This window comes from Hirundo rustica, chromosome 6 (assembly GCF_015227805.2).
Source record: "Hirundo rustica isolate bHirRus1 chromosome 6, bHirRus1.pri.v3, whole genome shotgun sequence".
Taxonomy (NCBI): Eukaryota; Metazoa; Chordata; class Aves; order Passeriformes; family Hirundinidae; genus Hirundo; species Hirundo rustica.
This window is the reverse complement of record NC_053455.1, coordinates 10,915,868-10,931,545: the sequence shown is the minus strand read 5'-3', so window position 1 is coordinate 10,931,545 and position 15,678 is coordinate 10,915,868. Positions and strand designations below refer to the sequence as shown.

Sequence of the window (15,678 nt, the reverse complement as noted above, 5' to 3'; positions counted from 1 at the left end):
GCCCCAACCCAAGCACAAAACAGGGACTGGCTTCTCCCAGCCCTGTCCCTGCTGCTTTGACAAAGATCTCCGTACAAAGCCGCAACTTGTACAAGTCGCTTTGAATTAGCTTGCAGGAAACCACGTTCAGGTACTTGTGAAATTGGACCAGAAACTCTCCCCTTTCACCTTACTACAAAAAGAACACCAACACAGCATTATCATATATATGAATTATTTCACATTGGGAGCTCCTCTATCATGGAGGACAGATGGGTACAGGATGGTCAGAAATTGCCCTTCAACCCCTCCTCCTCACAGATTAGCTCATTGAATCTAAGCCATTGTGAACACCAAATACAATCTGCTGTAAGTCAACTAAAGGGCACACAACTGCTGCTGGAGGGAGATGCTTACCAATAATTTCTCTTTGCCACTCCAAGGCAGCTGCCAAGGAACTCACAACACAGCTCCCTGGCAGCTGTGTGATGTGTAATGGCAATGCGGCTCAGGTAAAACCTCCCAGCAGCACCATTCAACAATGGGTCACAGCTCCCTTCACCCAGACTTCTTAACTGAACCATCCCCATGCATTATATCCTAACTGGGAGCAAATCACTCTTCCAGAGACCCTTCTTGCTCTGGTGTGCCACTGGTCTGGGATCATGAAGCAGATCCTGTTAATTACAGACCACAACAGCAGCTGGAGCTCAGGAGCCAAAGCAGCAACTCACATGGGCAGAACAATTTTATTTCAATGTGAACAAAGAAGTCAGTGACACAGCTCAATTCTTAACACTTTTATTCTTACAGTTCTAGGTTTGAACTGTACATGCAGAGTTGCATAAGTCACAATAGAGATTTACAGTGGATTCTATTCTATGGTAGAGTGCAATCCAGAATCCTTGAACAGTATAAAAAACAACTTTAAACATCAAGACCTTGTTAGGAGCAGAAGGATTAAAGCTTCCCCAAAAGATTCAGCTCTCCTAGATACCTAGTTACTAGGTACGGTATGTTAGACACTTAAGAGTTGAAGAGCTGTGGAACACTAAGCAAACTTGAACACCCTGATGTCTTCCCATCTTCGTTACTTCTTCCCACATTTCTGGCAATTAAGAATAAGTCAAAAACCCTGCCACCTGCAACCAGCTAATACAGACAAAAATAACTACTCCTTACTTGCCTGTTTAGGGTTGTACAGTGTTAAAGAAAAATATTCCCTCAATGGCATTTGTATCTCACATCAGCTGAAAAAGCAATGTAACAAAAATAAAGGTATAACATCTTTGAAAATAAATATAAAGAGGGAATGCAGACAAAGTGTCAAGATTTTTTTTTTTGGCAGGTAACATTCATAATATACAAAATATAACTTATTCGTATTAGCCAAGGAAACATTCATGAGTTCCTGTAAACTGGTTTAATCCACCTCCTCCATGCGTGATGTGTCATCATCTCCTTCGAGAGGTGGCATCTCCTCAGTGACTGCTGGACTGGCTTCTTCTGCAGCAGTGTCATCCTCATCAATGCCTGTGCAGGAAAGACACCCCATTAATGCTGACAGGTCAACTCAAACCTTCCATCTCTCCAGCACCCAAGGGGTTCATTTTCCACACTACCAAGCAGCACCAAGACAACAGACCCTGAGTTCACGGGAGGCATGACAGATCTGGGAACTTACCCAGCCCAAGTTTGATCATCCTATAGATGCGGTTGGCGTGTGTCTGAGGGTCTTCCAAGCTGAAGCCAGAGGACAGCAGCGCTGTCTCATACAGCAAGATGACAAGATCCTTCACAGACTTGTCATTCTTATCAGCCTCTGCTTTCTGTCTCAGTGTTTCAATGATGGAATGATCAGGATTAATCTCCAGGTGTTTCTTTGCTGCCATGTATCCCATTGTGGAGTTGTCCCTTAAGGCCTGCGCTTTCATGATCCTCTCCATGTTGGCAGTCCAGCCGTACGTACTTGTTACAATGCAGCATGGAGAAGTGACTAAACGATTGGACACAACAACCTGCAGAGGGCAATACACAAAGCACAGGTTTGCAATTCAAGCATTTCAACAAGTACAACTCGTTTACCCTAAATTCATTTTGAAATGCACTTTTACACACAGGTTAGCCGAGTACTACACTTTTACCTTTTCTACTTTCTTTTCAAGGATATCTTTCATTATCTTGCAAAGATTTTCAAACTTTGCTTTCTTCTCCTCCTGTTTCTTTTTCTCTTCCTCATCTTCTGGAAGCTCCAAACCCTCCTTTGTTACAGAAACCAGGGTCTTGCCTTCGAATTCCTTCAGCTGCTGCACACAGTATTCATCAATAGGCTCAATCATGTAGATCACTTCCAGCCCATGTTTGCGAAGACGCTCCACGAAAGCAGAGTTGGCCACCTGATCCTTTGTTTCACCTGCGACAAACAATGCCACAGATGAGCCTCAGCACTAACAGCAGCTTGTTTGGTTTCTGCACAGCCTGTGCAGAGCTTTGGTGCTTCATGTCCCCACCACAGGAAAAGCAAAAGGGGCACTGACAGCACAAAGACACTCCAACTGTTAAAACTGACACTCCAGCATCCAATACTCTTAACTGATTTGGAAGCAAATCTGCATTTCCTTTATCTCATTTAAAAACACCCTTCCCATTCCTGCCAAGCAAAGGAACCCTATAACAGCATTTATGAATCCCCCTCTGAAGGCTTACGTAAACCTACATACAGTGTGGGCATTTTGGGCCATTTCAGTTCCCCACTCACCAGTAATGTAGTAGACATGTTTCTGGTTTTCCTTCATGCGAGTGCAGTAATCCTTCAGAGAAACCATTTCATCACCAGATGCAGATGTGTAGTACCTCAGCAATTCTGAGAGCTTCTTGCGGTTCTGCGAGTCCTCGTGGATGCCAAGCTACAAAAGTAGGAAGAAAAATCACTAAGTGATTCCTTCAGGTAAATATTCAACTGTGGCACTTTAGTAGCTGCAACAACCTGCTGCAACTGCAAGTATTAGCACTGCTCAGCAGAAAGACTACAAACCTTGATGTTCTTGGAGAACTGCTCATAGAACTTCTTGTAGTTCTCCTTGTCTTCAGCTAGCTCAGTGAAAAGTTCCAAACATTTCTTCACCAAGTTCTTCCGGATCACTTTCAGGATCTTGCTTTGCTGCAGCATCTCACGAGAAATATTCAGAGGTAAATCCTCAGAGTCTACCACACCCCTCATGAAATCTGCAAAACGACAGAATTACCTCTGTTAGTCTCAAACAAGTATTACCAGTCACTCTACCTACAGGTGGCTCTGCCCATTAGAAGTTATGGATTTGTTTCTGTAGAACTCCAGCAAACATGAACTAAACAGTACTTTTAACTGCTCAACAACTCTTTAGCACTAAAATCATCCCCCTTCCAAATTTCTTTACATACAAAATCAAGCTACAGAACAGCTAAGTAGTTGTAACTGTTTAGGGAACACTTTCCCCAGAATTATACTCACTCAGATATTCAGGGATCAGTTCCTCACAGTTGTCCATGATGAAAACTCTGCGCACATACAGTTTGATATTGTTCTTCTTCTTCCTGTTTTCAAACAGGTCAAAGGGTGCACGCCGTGGGACAAACAGCAGAGCCCTGAATTCCAGCTGCCCCTCCACAGAGAAGTGCTGTGAGAAAGCAAGATGATTGTTTGAGTCCATTTGCACGGTTCCACTGTGATAATCACTTAGCAGTTCTTTAAATACAGAACACAAACTGCAACCATCAGAGATCAGATTAACAGAGCAGTTGAGACACTGGTCAGGAACAAGCACTCTCCTGAGACAGACACTGAATTAGTGTTAAGTTATGAGGTCAGCAGACCAATTCAGAACACATTCGGCTCCTTATACAGCATACTGAGATTTAGGAAGCAAATGTATTCTTATAGCACTTCCCACCATCAAACTAAAGGCACAAAACCTTTTCAATGACCGATTACAAATCTAATCCATTTTTATATTTATGTGCCACCTAGTTTTAAATTTAATTAGACAAGGTAACTAAACTATGAACTGGGAAGACATCTGCACTTCCTGACCTTGATCCAGATTATGAACACCAATGCACAATGGATCACAGTTCAGAAAGGCTAAACAACCTTCTAGCTTCCATGCTGCATGTTATAGTTCATGTATCTACACATTCAACAACTGTAGTTGTGTGTCCAGGGAAGAACTTACTTTGACAGCCAGGTGGTCTTCCCAGTCATTAGTCAGACTCTTGTAGAATTCTCCATATTCCTCATTGGTGATGTCATCTGGGTTCCTGGTCCAAATGGGCTTGGTCTTGTTGAGCTCTTCCTGATCAATGTACTTCTCCTTAATCTTCTTCTTTTTCTTCTTATCTCCATCCTTCTTCTCTTCTTCTTCATCAGAACCAACATCCTCAATCTCTGGTTTATCTTCTGTCTTTTCCTCCTTATCTTCTTTTTCCTCTTCCTTTTCCTCAGCCTCATCATCACTCACCTCCTTATCACGCTCCTTCTCCACCTACAAAACAGCACCAGTACATGAACTGCAAGAACCATACATTAAGTAAGAGCTCCAAGGTACCGTACCCTGCAGCCTCACAAAGTCAGTAAACTTCACGAACATGGTGTCAAGCTCACGTTCTGGGTCCTGACACAAGTGGTGGAATTTCCACATGCTATGAGCCAAGTTCTTACTATTCAGTTTCATTACACTGAATGACTCGTAACAATACACCTACATTAGTTAACGGTTTGGAAACAGACACTATTTGTTTGGAAAACATCTTTTTAATTTAATCCTGTGAAAAATGATTTTAAGTAAGAGAACTACACTTCCCCAGAGCATCCTCCATGTAACACCTGAAAGAACTGAAACCAACCAAATGAAGACTGACTGCTCCTTCTTACATGAACTCTCACATGTGAAAGTAGCAATACTTGTTTAGCATTTCAAGTAAGGTACGTACAAAGAGTGTAATTGGGTAGCCAATGAACTGAGAATGCTTCTTCACAATTTCCTTGATTCGCCGCTCTTCCAGGTATTCAGTCTGATCCTCTTTAAGATGCAGGATGACTTTTGTTCCACGGCCCAGAGGTTCACCTAGAATGGAGTTGACATGTTTTACTTTGCTGCATCAGGGCAGACCTGGTGATTAGCTCTTTAAAAACACACTGCTCTATCAGCCATTTTTTCCACCAGTAGGAAAATGAAGCTTCTGTCCATAAAAAAAGCCTATGTTACACTTTCTCAAGTTTACTGTACTCTGCATGTATTTCAAACAAACTCAGAAAATGTTTACGACTCTGTTCAGTCTTTAAACACTCTGCATACAGAGTTGTTGAAATCTCACAAATATTTTTGCACATATGAACTCTGAAAGCTTTATGCACCATTTACCCGGGCATTCCATATGTATCAAATTCTGCCAACTGAAACAGCAAGATACGACCTGGACCTATGTCTGATGTGACACTTGTGTTAATTCATTTTATCTTGTTTCTTCTCCAAGGCAGACTCTGTATCACTGCTAAACATCTTGAAAAGGCATCACTGGGCAGGAACACTGAGTACTCACCATTATCCAGTCTCACAGTGAAGGAGCCTCCAGCTGAGGACTCCCAAGCGTACTGCTCATCATCGTTGTGCTTGGTGATCACTGTCACCTTCTCAGCCACCAGGTAGGCAGAATAGAAGCCAACACCAAACTGACCAATCATGGAGATATCGGCCCCTGCCTGCAGGGCTTCCATGAAAGCCTTGGTGCCAGACTTGGCAATGGTACCAAGGTTGTTGACCAGGTCAGCTTTGGTCATCCCGATGCCAGTATCAACAATGGTTAGGGTGCGATCATGCTTGTTTGGAATCAGGTTTATTTTCAGCTCTTTTCCAGAATCCAGCTTGCTTGGGTCAGTCAAGCTTTCATACCTTATCTTATCCAGAGCCTATAAAAGGAAGAGACAGGCTTTAACATTCCCTAACTAGTCCTGAAAATTTTCAGAAATTGTCAGAATTAACCAAACTAATTTTGATACTTACATCTGAGGAATTGGAGATCAGCTCACGGAGAAAGATTTCCTTATTGGAGTAGAAAGTGTTGATGATCAGAGACATCAACTGAGCAATCTCAGCCTGAAAGGCGAAAGTCTCCACCTCCTCCTCCATTGGTTGGTCCTGAGTTTGCACAGCTTCCGGCATCTGTGAAGGAAGGGGGAGAAGTTGAAATTCCATCCGGAACAGCTTGGCTAACATATTCTCCCTGCAGGCAGTGACAACAGCATTCTGAGACCAAGTTTTTTAACCACGTGGCTTCAGCACCAGACGAACACACGCACATAAAAAAGCCCTACCCAGATCTTATTTCCAGCCAGTAACCCCATTCAAAAATTTTAATGAGTGCAGAAAATACATGACAGGACTTTAACTCCAGGCATGCTTTACACTCACTTTACCTTGCAGTACCAAGGGCAAGACAAGACTTTTCCCCTCTCCTCCCTTAATTTACGGATTGATATGGGACCTTTATTTTCCATTTTCATGAAAAGTACTTGTAATCTTTATTTGGGTTATTTCTCTTATTTGCATACGCAGCTATCACCTCCAACAAAAAAAACGCTATGCACAACCCCTACTCATGCACCAACACTCCTCAGCCGGACTCCTTTCTTTGGACAAACATTTACGTTGACAGAACAGCCGCCCTTCAGCGGGTACCCTGCTACCCGTTTGCTCCCCCTGCGGGAGCCAAACCTCGGGGGCGGCGGATTTGGCCCGGAAGGGCTGTGTCCGACCCCAGCCGCGCTTTACAGGTTACGGACCCGAGGGCAGGAGCGCAGCGCCGCAGGCGCAGGCCCGGCCACCGCCGCGGGGCGGCCCCGGCTCCCCCCGCCCGCGCCCGGACCGCGCCCCCGAGCGCGCGCCGCGCTGCAGCGCCCCCTGGCGGCGCCCGCCGGAACCGCGGGACCTTCTAGAAACTGCCAGAGCCTTCCCTGCCCCCCCCTCCCCCGCCCCGCCTCCCGCCCGCGCATCCCCCCCCATCCCCAAAGCGCTGCGGCGCCAGCAGCCCCCGAGCCCGCTCCCGGCCTCACCTCCTTGCCCCCGCTCCTTCCCGCCGCTCTTTCTCCCCCCATCCCCCTTTCTTTCCTTTCTACATTCCGCTTGTCTCCCGCTCCTTCCTTTCTGCCGCCCCCGCTCTTTCCCCCCCCTCTGCCCCTCGCTCCCTTCCCTCCTGGCACTCCGCTCTTTCCTCTGGCCCCCGCTCTTTCTCCCCACAGTACTCCGTTCCTTCTTCCTCTGCCACCTATTTCTTCCCCCACAGCCGCCGCTCCTTTTCTCCAACTCCCAACTCCTCTCCCCCCTCTCGCCCCCGCCGCTTTCCGGTCCGGCGCTCCCCCTCACCGCAGCTCCTCCATCTTGCACTCATGGCTGGGTGCCCATTCATTGAGAGCGAATCTCTCCAGCCGCCCGATACCTCCGCACCGAGGCGTGCTCGGGTCAGCCCCTCATAGCCCTGCCGAGGGCGCTGCGAGGCGGAGGCGGCGCTGCAGCTACACCCCGGGACAAGATCAGCCTTCCCTGACCGCCACCTACAGCCGCCGCTCCGCTGCGATACCGGAACCCCCCCCAAGGAGCTGCTCGGTTTCCCGACCTCCATCACCATTTCTATAAGAACATGATTTTAATAAACTGGGTTCAGAATCATGAACACCGAGCTCCCTTTCAGCCATACCCAGACTATAAGCCCCGATCACCTTTCCCAGGATCTAAAGAAGCACGGAGGGAAGCGCGACCTGCGCCACGCGGTTCCTGCAGCACACCCCAGCCCCCGCGCAACTCCAAACAGGAGCCCCGCGCCCCTAGCCACCGAGCCCCGGGACCCGGTCGGAAACGCTCCCTGCGCCGATCCACCGCCGGCTACCACCACTCACCTTGGCAAGGGGAAGGGGCGCTGCTCTACTTGCTGACGCTGTGACACGGCTCTCACGCTCCGCTATAGCCTCACTAGTGCGCGCTCCCGACAGCCCGCCCGATTTATATACGGCGGGACCCGCCTCCTTCCAGAACCATCGGGAACCTTCACCGCCGGCGCGGGGGGGCGCGGGGAGGGGGCCGCGAGGCGGGGGCGGAACAAGCCGGCCGAGGGGCGGGGCCGTGCCGCTCGCAGCCAATCGCAGGCGTCCGCGACAGGCGCCGCGGGGCCGCCGGCTGAATGGGCGCGAGCGCGCGCGCTGCCCCCGCCCGGCCCCGCTGCGCCCCCAGCGATTGGCTCGGCCGGTATTCCGGGGGGAGGGGGGAAGCAGGAAAGAGGCGGGCGCATGCGCGGGGCCGCGCGGGGCGGCGATGAAGGGGCGGGGTCCGGAGCGGTTGCGCGAGCCGGATGACGTCATTCGCCGCCGAGCTCCTCTCCGAACGTCCTAGAAGGGGGCGGGGCCGAGGTCTCTGTTCCCCACCCCCCCCCCAAAATCCTCCTTCATCCTGCCCCCGCGGAGCGGCAGGGAACGGCCTGGAAAACTCGGGGTGCCCCGCCCCCCGCCTCCTGCCGGGAACGGCCAAGGGCTGGGGTGCGGGGTGGCGGTCACCCTCTTTCTCTCCGTCCTGAACTCACTCTCTGCTGCGTGGCCGGTGCTCCGGCGTGCGGCTGTGCAGGGGTGCGGGTGTGTGAGGGTGCGGGAGTGCGGGGCACAGGTGTGTGAGGCTGCTGCGTGCAGGTGTGTGGGGGTGCAGGTGTGTGAGGGTGCGGGCAGGTACAGGTTTGAGGGTGTAGATGCGTGATGTGTGAGAGTGCAGGTTTGAGGGTGTAAGTGTGTGAAGGTGCGGGGTGTGCGGGGGTGCAGGTTTGAGGGTGTGGGGGTGTAGCTGTACAGGAGTGAGGGTGCAGGTGTGTGAGGGTGTGGGGGTGCAGCTGTGCGGGAGTGAGGAATGCAGGTGTGCCCGTGTGCCGGAGCGTAGCTGTGCAGGTGTGCGGCGGTGTGGAAATGAAGCTGTGCGGGTGCGCGGGCATGCAGGTGTAGTTGTGCGAGCTCAAGGGTTTAAGTTACTTAAGGATTTGTGTGGCTGTGCGGGAGTGCAGGTGTGCAGCTGCGCGGGGATGGACAGGTGTAGGTGTGCAGGAGTGTGGGTCTGTAGATGCAGGTGTGCAGCACTGCCGGTGCAGCTGTGCAGGTGCTGCCATCCCCTCGGGTGGGACGAGGGGCTGCGGGACGGTGGCACCGCTCCCCTTGCCCTGCTTGCCCGGCAGGATCCGGCCGCGCTGCCGGGCGTAGCCGAGTGAATCACAGCTTAGCGATGCTGTGGTAACGCGTTTCGCCTGCTCAGGGAAAACAACACCGGTTCTCACGCAGCAGGTATAAGTCTGTGAGTTAACAAAATTCTGCCGCTCAGTCTGTGCACTTCCATGGGGTAAAAAGAGCCATGGGACCGAATCCAAGCAGCTCAGCAGACCCACATAGCAATGCAGTTACTTAAGGATTTAAGTGCTAATAGTAGACATGAGGCGTAGGCCAGTGCTTTTGGGTTTGTAACAGCCTAAAGGCTGAAACCTGCTGGGTTTCTTAGCCTGAGCATGGCCTTTGCCAGTTCATCTGGCAAATCTCGGTTGATGTTCAAAGGGCACTGCAAGAGACACCTTTATACATACATTTACACATCCTTCATAAAGGTTTTGGATATGTACAGATCTCATTATACCCAGCAGCTCTGTGATTGCAACATTTAGCGAGGTGGTTATTTTTATATCCTGAAAGACCTGATTGGGAACAGGGAGTTAAATGCAGATCTTCTGCATCTCAGGAGAATGATCTGCATCCCATGTGTTCCAGACCAGACTTCTAAAACTTTCTTCTTGGAGCTGATCCACTTCCAAGGATATAAATACCAAGAGAAAGTACGTGTTAAAATTGTGCACTGATGTAAGCATGAATCTATCTAGACAAATCTCCTTGCTCTAAAGAACGGCTATTTATTTGAGGAATAAAAAGAATGTTGTTTCTGTTGCAAAAATTCATCTCAGGTGCAACTTCTTTCCATTTTTCTTTTGTCTCTTAGATGCGCCCCAGACTTTTAACTAGTTCAACATTTGTCTGACTTTGGGGAATTGAAATTTAAGTTGCCTAACCTGCCCTTCTCCAAGCTGAGCATCTGAAATAGACTTAGCATGAATTAGATATTCCAATACTTAACACATTAACATATTTAATCAAAAATCCTCATGCTGAACTTAATGTCCTTTGCATTGGTTATCCTGCAGTTTTAACCCAGAGAAGCAAACCTGATTGAATTGAGTTCCACTGGCTTGATTTTGTTGTAGCAGTATGTTTTCAGGGAGTTTTCCATATTCCGACAAGAAGATACATTAAGTACATATCTAAAACATGTAGGAACACTAAAGAATTAAAATTACAGCTTGTCTTGCTGCAGTTTCTGCAGTATCTGGATCAGTACATGCATTGGTGCAATGTCTTAAAGGAGTCTGCCCTCTAAATCCTGGTGCTCCAGCACTGACCCAAGCAGTTGGCCAAAATACAGGATCCTGCAGGTTATTTTAATTAGGTGGAAAAATTAACTGTGGTTTCAACAGCATAAAAGGGTGTATAGGTGAGCTGCTGCTCAGCCCACAGGAGAAGTCAGACTGTAAGGGTGAGGTTATTTGCTCACCATTCTAAGCCACTGAGAAAGCTGGATTTCAGCCAGCACTCAGCCTCCAAAGTTCTGCACTTATGTCTGGGTTATCTTCTTGGTACTTACTTAGGTTGTTTTCTGTACTCTCTTCAAGTTTGATTTTGAGGTGCTTCTCAATGCATTTCTCTTCCTTTCTCTCTCACGTGTATGTTTGTATGAAATAACATGCACCAAAATGCTTTCTTGAGTACAAGTTCCTTTCTTTGCACAGTGACTGTGATTTCAGTGATCTGACAGCTGCTTTGGTTGTCTGCTTCCATACAGCAGCCTAGTGGCTCTTCACCACTGTCCTAATAAAGTGTGGCACTTAAACTCAGGCATAGTGATGCAACTTTCATATTTTTTCTTAGATTAAAAAATAGTCATGGTATAGTATAAATTCTATACAATGTACCTTTTAGGCTGAAACCCTCTTACATTCAGATTCCTTTGACTGAAATGCTTTCTAACATGTATTTGTATCAAAGTACTTCTGTACTTCAGAGAATGGCTAAAGTATTGCAATACATGGAAATCTGACCAAGCATTTTATCAAGCAATATCCTACTAAATTTGCTTGTGTGCTCTCCTTTTGAGGTGTCCAGAATTTTAAGGGTGCCACTTCCATAAAAAATATTCAAGATGTTTAAGAAGGTATTTTCCTTTCTAGTCTCTCCATTAATGTGGGTCCAGTGATTCAGACTTACGGATATACATAATTTCGAGCATGTGAAGACCTATGGAAGGGTTTGCATATGTCTGCAGGATCACATGTCTTTATACTGTCTAATCTCCAGTCACATCATTCTGTTTTCTCTTTTGTGGTTGTGTTTTCAGCTTTCAAAAGCAGACTGATTTCTTTTGTCAAAGCTGTTTGACAAGTGCACTGGGAAAATGTAATCTCATACCAAACCATTTAAGTTTTCCCAGCTCTGCTTAATCCCCGTTCCTCTGTGCTTGTGTAAAACACATATTTTCTTCGTGACTTGTGAATAACCTGTGTTCTTTTTGTTCTGTTATGCAGAGAGGGCTAGCAAATATAGACACTTTGTTCCTATGGTTACTCTATTTTAACTGATCCCAGTTTTGTATTACTTCACTTTTAGGCAAGGAAAAAAAAAGTCTGGTTCCAAACTTGGTTCGTGTCAGAGTTAATTTTGGAGGAAATTCTGAGCGAGATAGATCCATTTTTCAATGAAGAGATTGTGCTGGTTTTCGTTGGGGTAGAGTTACTTTTCTTCACAGCAGCCAGCATGGAGTTATAGTTTGAATTTGTGCTGAAAACAGTGTTGATAACTCAGAGATGTTTTTGTTATTGTCGAGCAGTGTTTGGACATCATCAAGGCCTTTTCTGCTCCTCACAATGAGCCCCAGCAAGGAGGCTGGGAGGGCACAAGGAGCTGTGAGGGGACACAGCTGGGACAGCTGACCCCGACTTACCAACAGGACACTCCTTACCAGAAAGCCTCCATCGTGCATTTCCTGGTTTCCTAAGGATCAGTCCCATACTTGTTCTCTGTATGCATTTGCATCCTAATAGAATCTTTCTTTACACAATTTCATAGAACTCCTCGCTATGTGAAAGTTATTGTATTTAAAAAGAACAAAGTAAAAGTCAGCTGAAAGGAAGTTCTTTAATGTTCAAAGTGTTGAAATAACACCCAGGAAAACTGGGGTTTATTATTCTTTCAATCAAAGGCTTTTTCTGTGTTGCTGAAGATTTTTTTGTTTTTTTGTAAGCCACAAAGAAATTAAAAAGCATTTGCATAGAGAATTCGAATTCCAGCATTTAACCTAACTTCTGAGTGTTTGGTGTTATAGCCTTAATGCTTTTATAGCTTTGCTTTAAAATTAATTTTGAGTTCTGAGACAGTTTTGCCGTGTTATCTCAGTGCTTCAGGGTTTACTGAAGGAAAACAAAACAGCAGCAACTGAAACTGCTTAACAGTAGATTTCAGAAGAATGATGTAAGTAGAAAGATGTGGCAATATATGTCTAGTTTGCTTTAACACATGGAATTATGCATGTAAAAGCTGTGTTACCATAATGAAATGTAAAGCTCAGAATGGATATGTGTCTGAGCAAAGCTTAATGTTTTCTTAAAACTATTTCCCAGGCCCTCTTCTTTTGTGCTTTCTCATTGCTTGCTGGAAGCTAAAGTGATCAGAAGATCTTTAGGTCACAAAAAAAAGGTGATTCATACTAGAGTTAGGATCAATAGTCACTTAGAAGGAATATTTTTCTGGTGAAGAAGCTACTTAAGAGGCTAAGAACAAAATCGATCTCATAAAATGCAGTTGTACTGTAGAACTGCAGGTGGCAGCAATAATTGCATGGACCATGGGCTGCATGTACATATTCTATTTTCCTAAAAGTTTATGGTTCTTTAAGTATGTGTCAGGGACTGTGAAAACTATCAGTCATTTCTCTCAGAAGGAATTCTAAAGGGACTTCCTGTTGAATAAGAATATATTTGTTACAGCAACATTCAACAATTCCACAACTAACAAATGTAAATTATATTTTATATATATATTATATATAACATATATAATGTATTTATATAGATATGTAAAGCTCAGCTGCAAAGGAAAGCTGAGAGAATGAGCATGGCAAGGCCTGGGTTCATGGGACATTATTAGGGTCCCAGAATAATTGTTCTTATCATAAATTACTTTATGTGGTGTTTGTTACAAAATTAATAGGTTAACTTTATAGCAAGTCAAATTTGATATTTTATATTTTTCCTCATCTTAATAGTTCCTTGTGACTGGAACACAATATATTTTCTCTACAGTTTTAGACCTTACATAATGTTTTACACTTCCCCAGAATAAATGCATCATTAGGTACTCCTTAACTGAAATTACATGTACAAATCAAGCATCTGAGCTGTACAAGGCACTTTGTCTTCCACCAAATTAAAAGTTTTTCTTGCACTCTGTGGTTCAGCTCTTTGTTTTAAGAGCATTGTAAGATGACTGCGGTACCTGTTTGTGGAAACGTGTGCAGTCTCTGTCTAGCGTGAGACCAAAAAACCAGGACACACAGTTCCATGGCTTGGAGAGTGACAGGAGAATGCCATGCCCATCAGAGCTCCCTTCAATCAGGAACAGTTACATAAAACTCTTAACTTTGGAGGGAGAACAAGAGGTATGGTAGCAGCTATAACTTTTATTATCCATAGTTAAGAGCTTTGTTCTATTCATAGGCATAAGTTTCCATGGATCCTGATTCAGAAGGACAAGAAGCTTGGAGAAAAAGCCCTTCCAGACAGCAGAAGACAAAAAGGTTCCTAGACAAACCCCTGGACTTCCCACGAAGGTATTAAAAACAATAGTGATGGTAAAGTTACATCTTTAGAAAAATGACTTAATAGAGCCCCAGTATCAGGAAGCATGGAAATAAACCTGACACCATATTTCCCTGTACATACTCGAGTTCTAGGAGTTGAATTCAGTACAACAGTAAGGGGTTTAGTACTTACAACAGCTGAGCACTGTTTCATATTTACTGTCAAGTGTAAATATGTATGGAGCACTTACATGCCTAATTTTGTGTGTGTGGTAGATTTGGAGACAAAACTCTCCTTGAAGCCACCTTCTAAATGTTGGATACTCTTGGTAGTTATGTCACAAAGCATGAGTTGTGTACTTCACTAACATTCTTGATGCAATAGTATTGATTTTGCAAATTACTGATGATAGATGATTTTTCAGAGTTAGGTGATTATGACATGAAAGAAAAGTTGATAGTAGGAAATAAATTTTCAGTTCATCTTAAAAAGAGGCACAGAAGGTAAGTTCTAGTCCTCGCTTTTAAGCAGATAAGAAAGATCACGCATTTTTGCATTAGAAAGTATTATATAAAGAAGATATCTTTGGGATCAAATTGTTCTGGTGACTTCAGCAAAAGGAAGAAGAAAAATTGTTGGAACGGCCTTCATAGTTTAGAAACACTTCTAAAGCATTCTTTATAAGCACATCTCCTAGAAACAAAGAGGAAAAAAACCTTTCATAGACAGGTTTACCTTAGAAATGACGGGGAAAGAGAGAGCAATCTGGTATGGAGATCACACTTTCAGATTTAGTTGTGAATGGAATTTTAGTTGTGTAAAGATCTGAGAAAGTAGGTTTACTAAGGGTGAACTAGGTTAAAGAAAACCAATTACACTTTTTTTTTTTTTAATTGAGGATACTGAGTATGCAATAACCTCAATCATTCCACTTTAAAGAGGACACAGAAATGGAAAGAATTGAAGAATCTTGCAGAACAACTGCTTAAATTGGTGCTATTCTGATAAACCTGATTCTAGAAAGAATTTGCATGGAGGACTTTTAGTTATTTATTAAGTCAGAATTATAGCTCAAAAGCAGCTCTGGTATCACACAGCCAAGTTAACCTTAGATCTGACCAGCATGAAATGAATTTTGTGAAAAAGATTTGTAAGAAGCCTTGGCCAAGGCTGACTCTTGTCACTCCTTCAGAGAGGTGTCCAGGCAGAACACTTCACAGTCCAGAGAACTGCTTACAAACTTTCTGTCTTCTTTCCTTCTGAAAGTCAAGGAAAACTTGGAAAATTTTATTACTGTCACCTTCGTAATTGTGCTGTGCTGCAGTATCTGTGAAAAAATATTGAAGTCAGCTATTCAGAATTCAGTGTATGCTGTGTGCTATACTATGAGTCTGCTACACACCTAAAAGTTTCAAATTTCATAAATGAAGCATGTTTCAACAAAGGTCTTAGAAGTCATAGAAATTTTAAAAATCTGCAATCAGGATCTACATTTTTCACGATGGGAGATTGTGAGCATTTAAAGTAGGTGTCAGTTAAATAGATTTTTCTCATATTTCAAACAGGATCTGGTCCTTTATTTGACATGCTATACTCATTTAAAAAAAGACAAGAAATTAATTTAAAATTGTCCATATATTCTGGGTAGACTTCCCCCCCCCATATTCCAGACAGTACTTCCATTTTATTAGCAGGATATTGATGGGATAAAAAACAAGGTACTAAAATTACAGAGGGCTTTCAGATAAT

The 15,678-nt window shown here is 44.8% G+C and overlaps 1 protein-coding gene across 2 annotated transcripts; it reads right to left on the bottom strand.

Annotated features, from left to right (window-relative positions):
• Positions 1-764: 764 nt before the first annotated feature.
• Positions 765-8,106, bottom strand: HSP90AA1 (heat shock protein 90 alpha family class A member 1). Of its 2 annotated transcripts, XM_040068503.2 has the most exons (11): positions 7,907-8,106; positions 6,018-6,176; positions 5,557-5,923; positions 4,948-5,081; positions 4,191-4,499; positions 3,470-3,635; positions 3,014-3,204; positions 2,738-2,885; positions 2,124-2,392; positions 1,664-1,997; positions 765-1,512 (listed from the first exon to the last, which is right to left on the bottom strand). In XM_040068503.2, the coding sequence occupies exons 2-11, from the start codon at positions 6,174-6,176 to the stop codon at positions 1,403-1,405; spliced, it is 2,187 nt and encodes a 728-aa protein (XP_039924437.1). In that variant the 5' UTR covers positions 7,907-8,106; the 3' UTR covers positions 765-1,402. The 2 variants fall into 2 exon arrangements, with proteins under 2 accessions (XP_039924437.1, XP_039924436.1); XM_040068502.1 differs by lacking the exon at positions 7,907-8,106 and having other exon boundaries at positions 6,018-6,209.
• Between the last annotated feature and the right edge of the window lie 7,572 nt (positions 8,107-15,678).

Excerpts from the sequence above, each read along its gene's own strand:
- HSP90AA1 (XM_040068502.1), bottom strand. The coding sequence starts at position 6,209 with ATGGAATTTCAACTTCTCCCCCTTCCTTCACAGATGCCGGAAGCTGTG. Across the intron at positions 3,636-4,190 it reads AAGACCACCTGGCTGTCAAA|CACTTCTCTGTGGAGGGGCA; the intron begins GTAAGTTCTTCC and ends GCTTTCTCACAG. Across the intron at positions 2,886-3,013 it reads AGTTCTCCAAGAACATCAAG|CTTGGCATCCACGAGGACTC; the intron begins GTTTGTAGTCTT and ends CTACTTTTGTAG.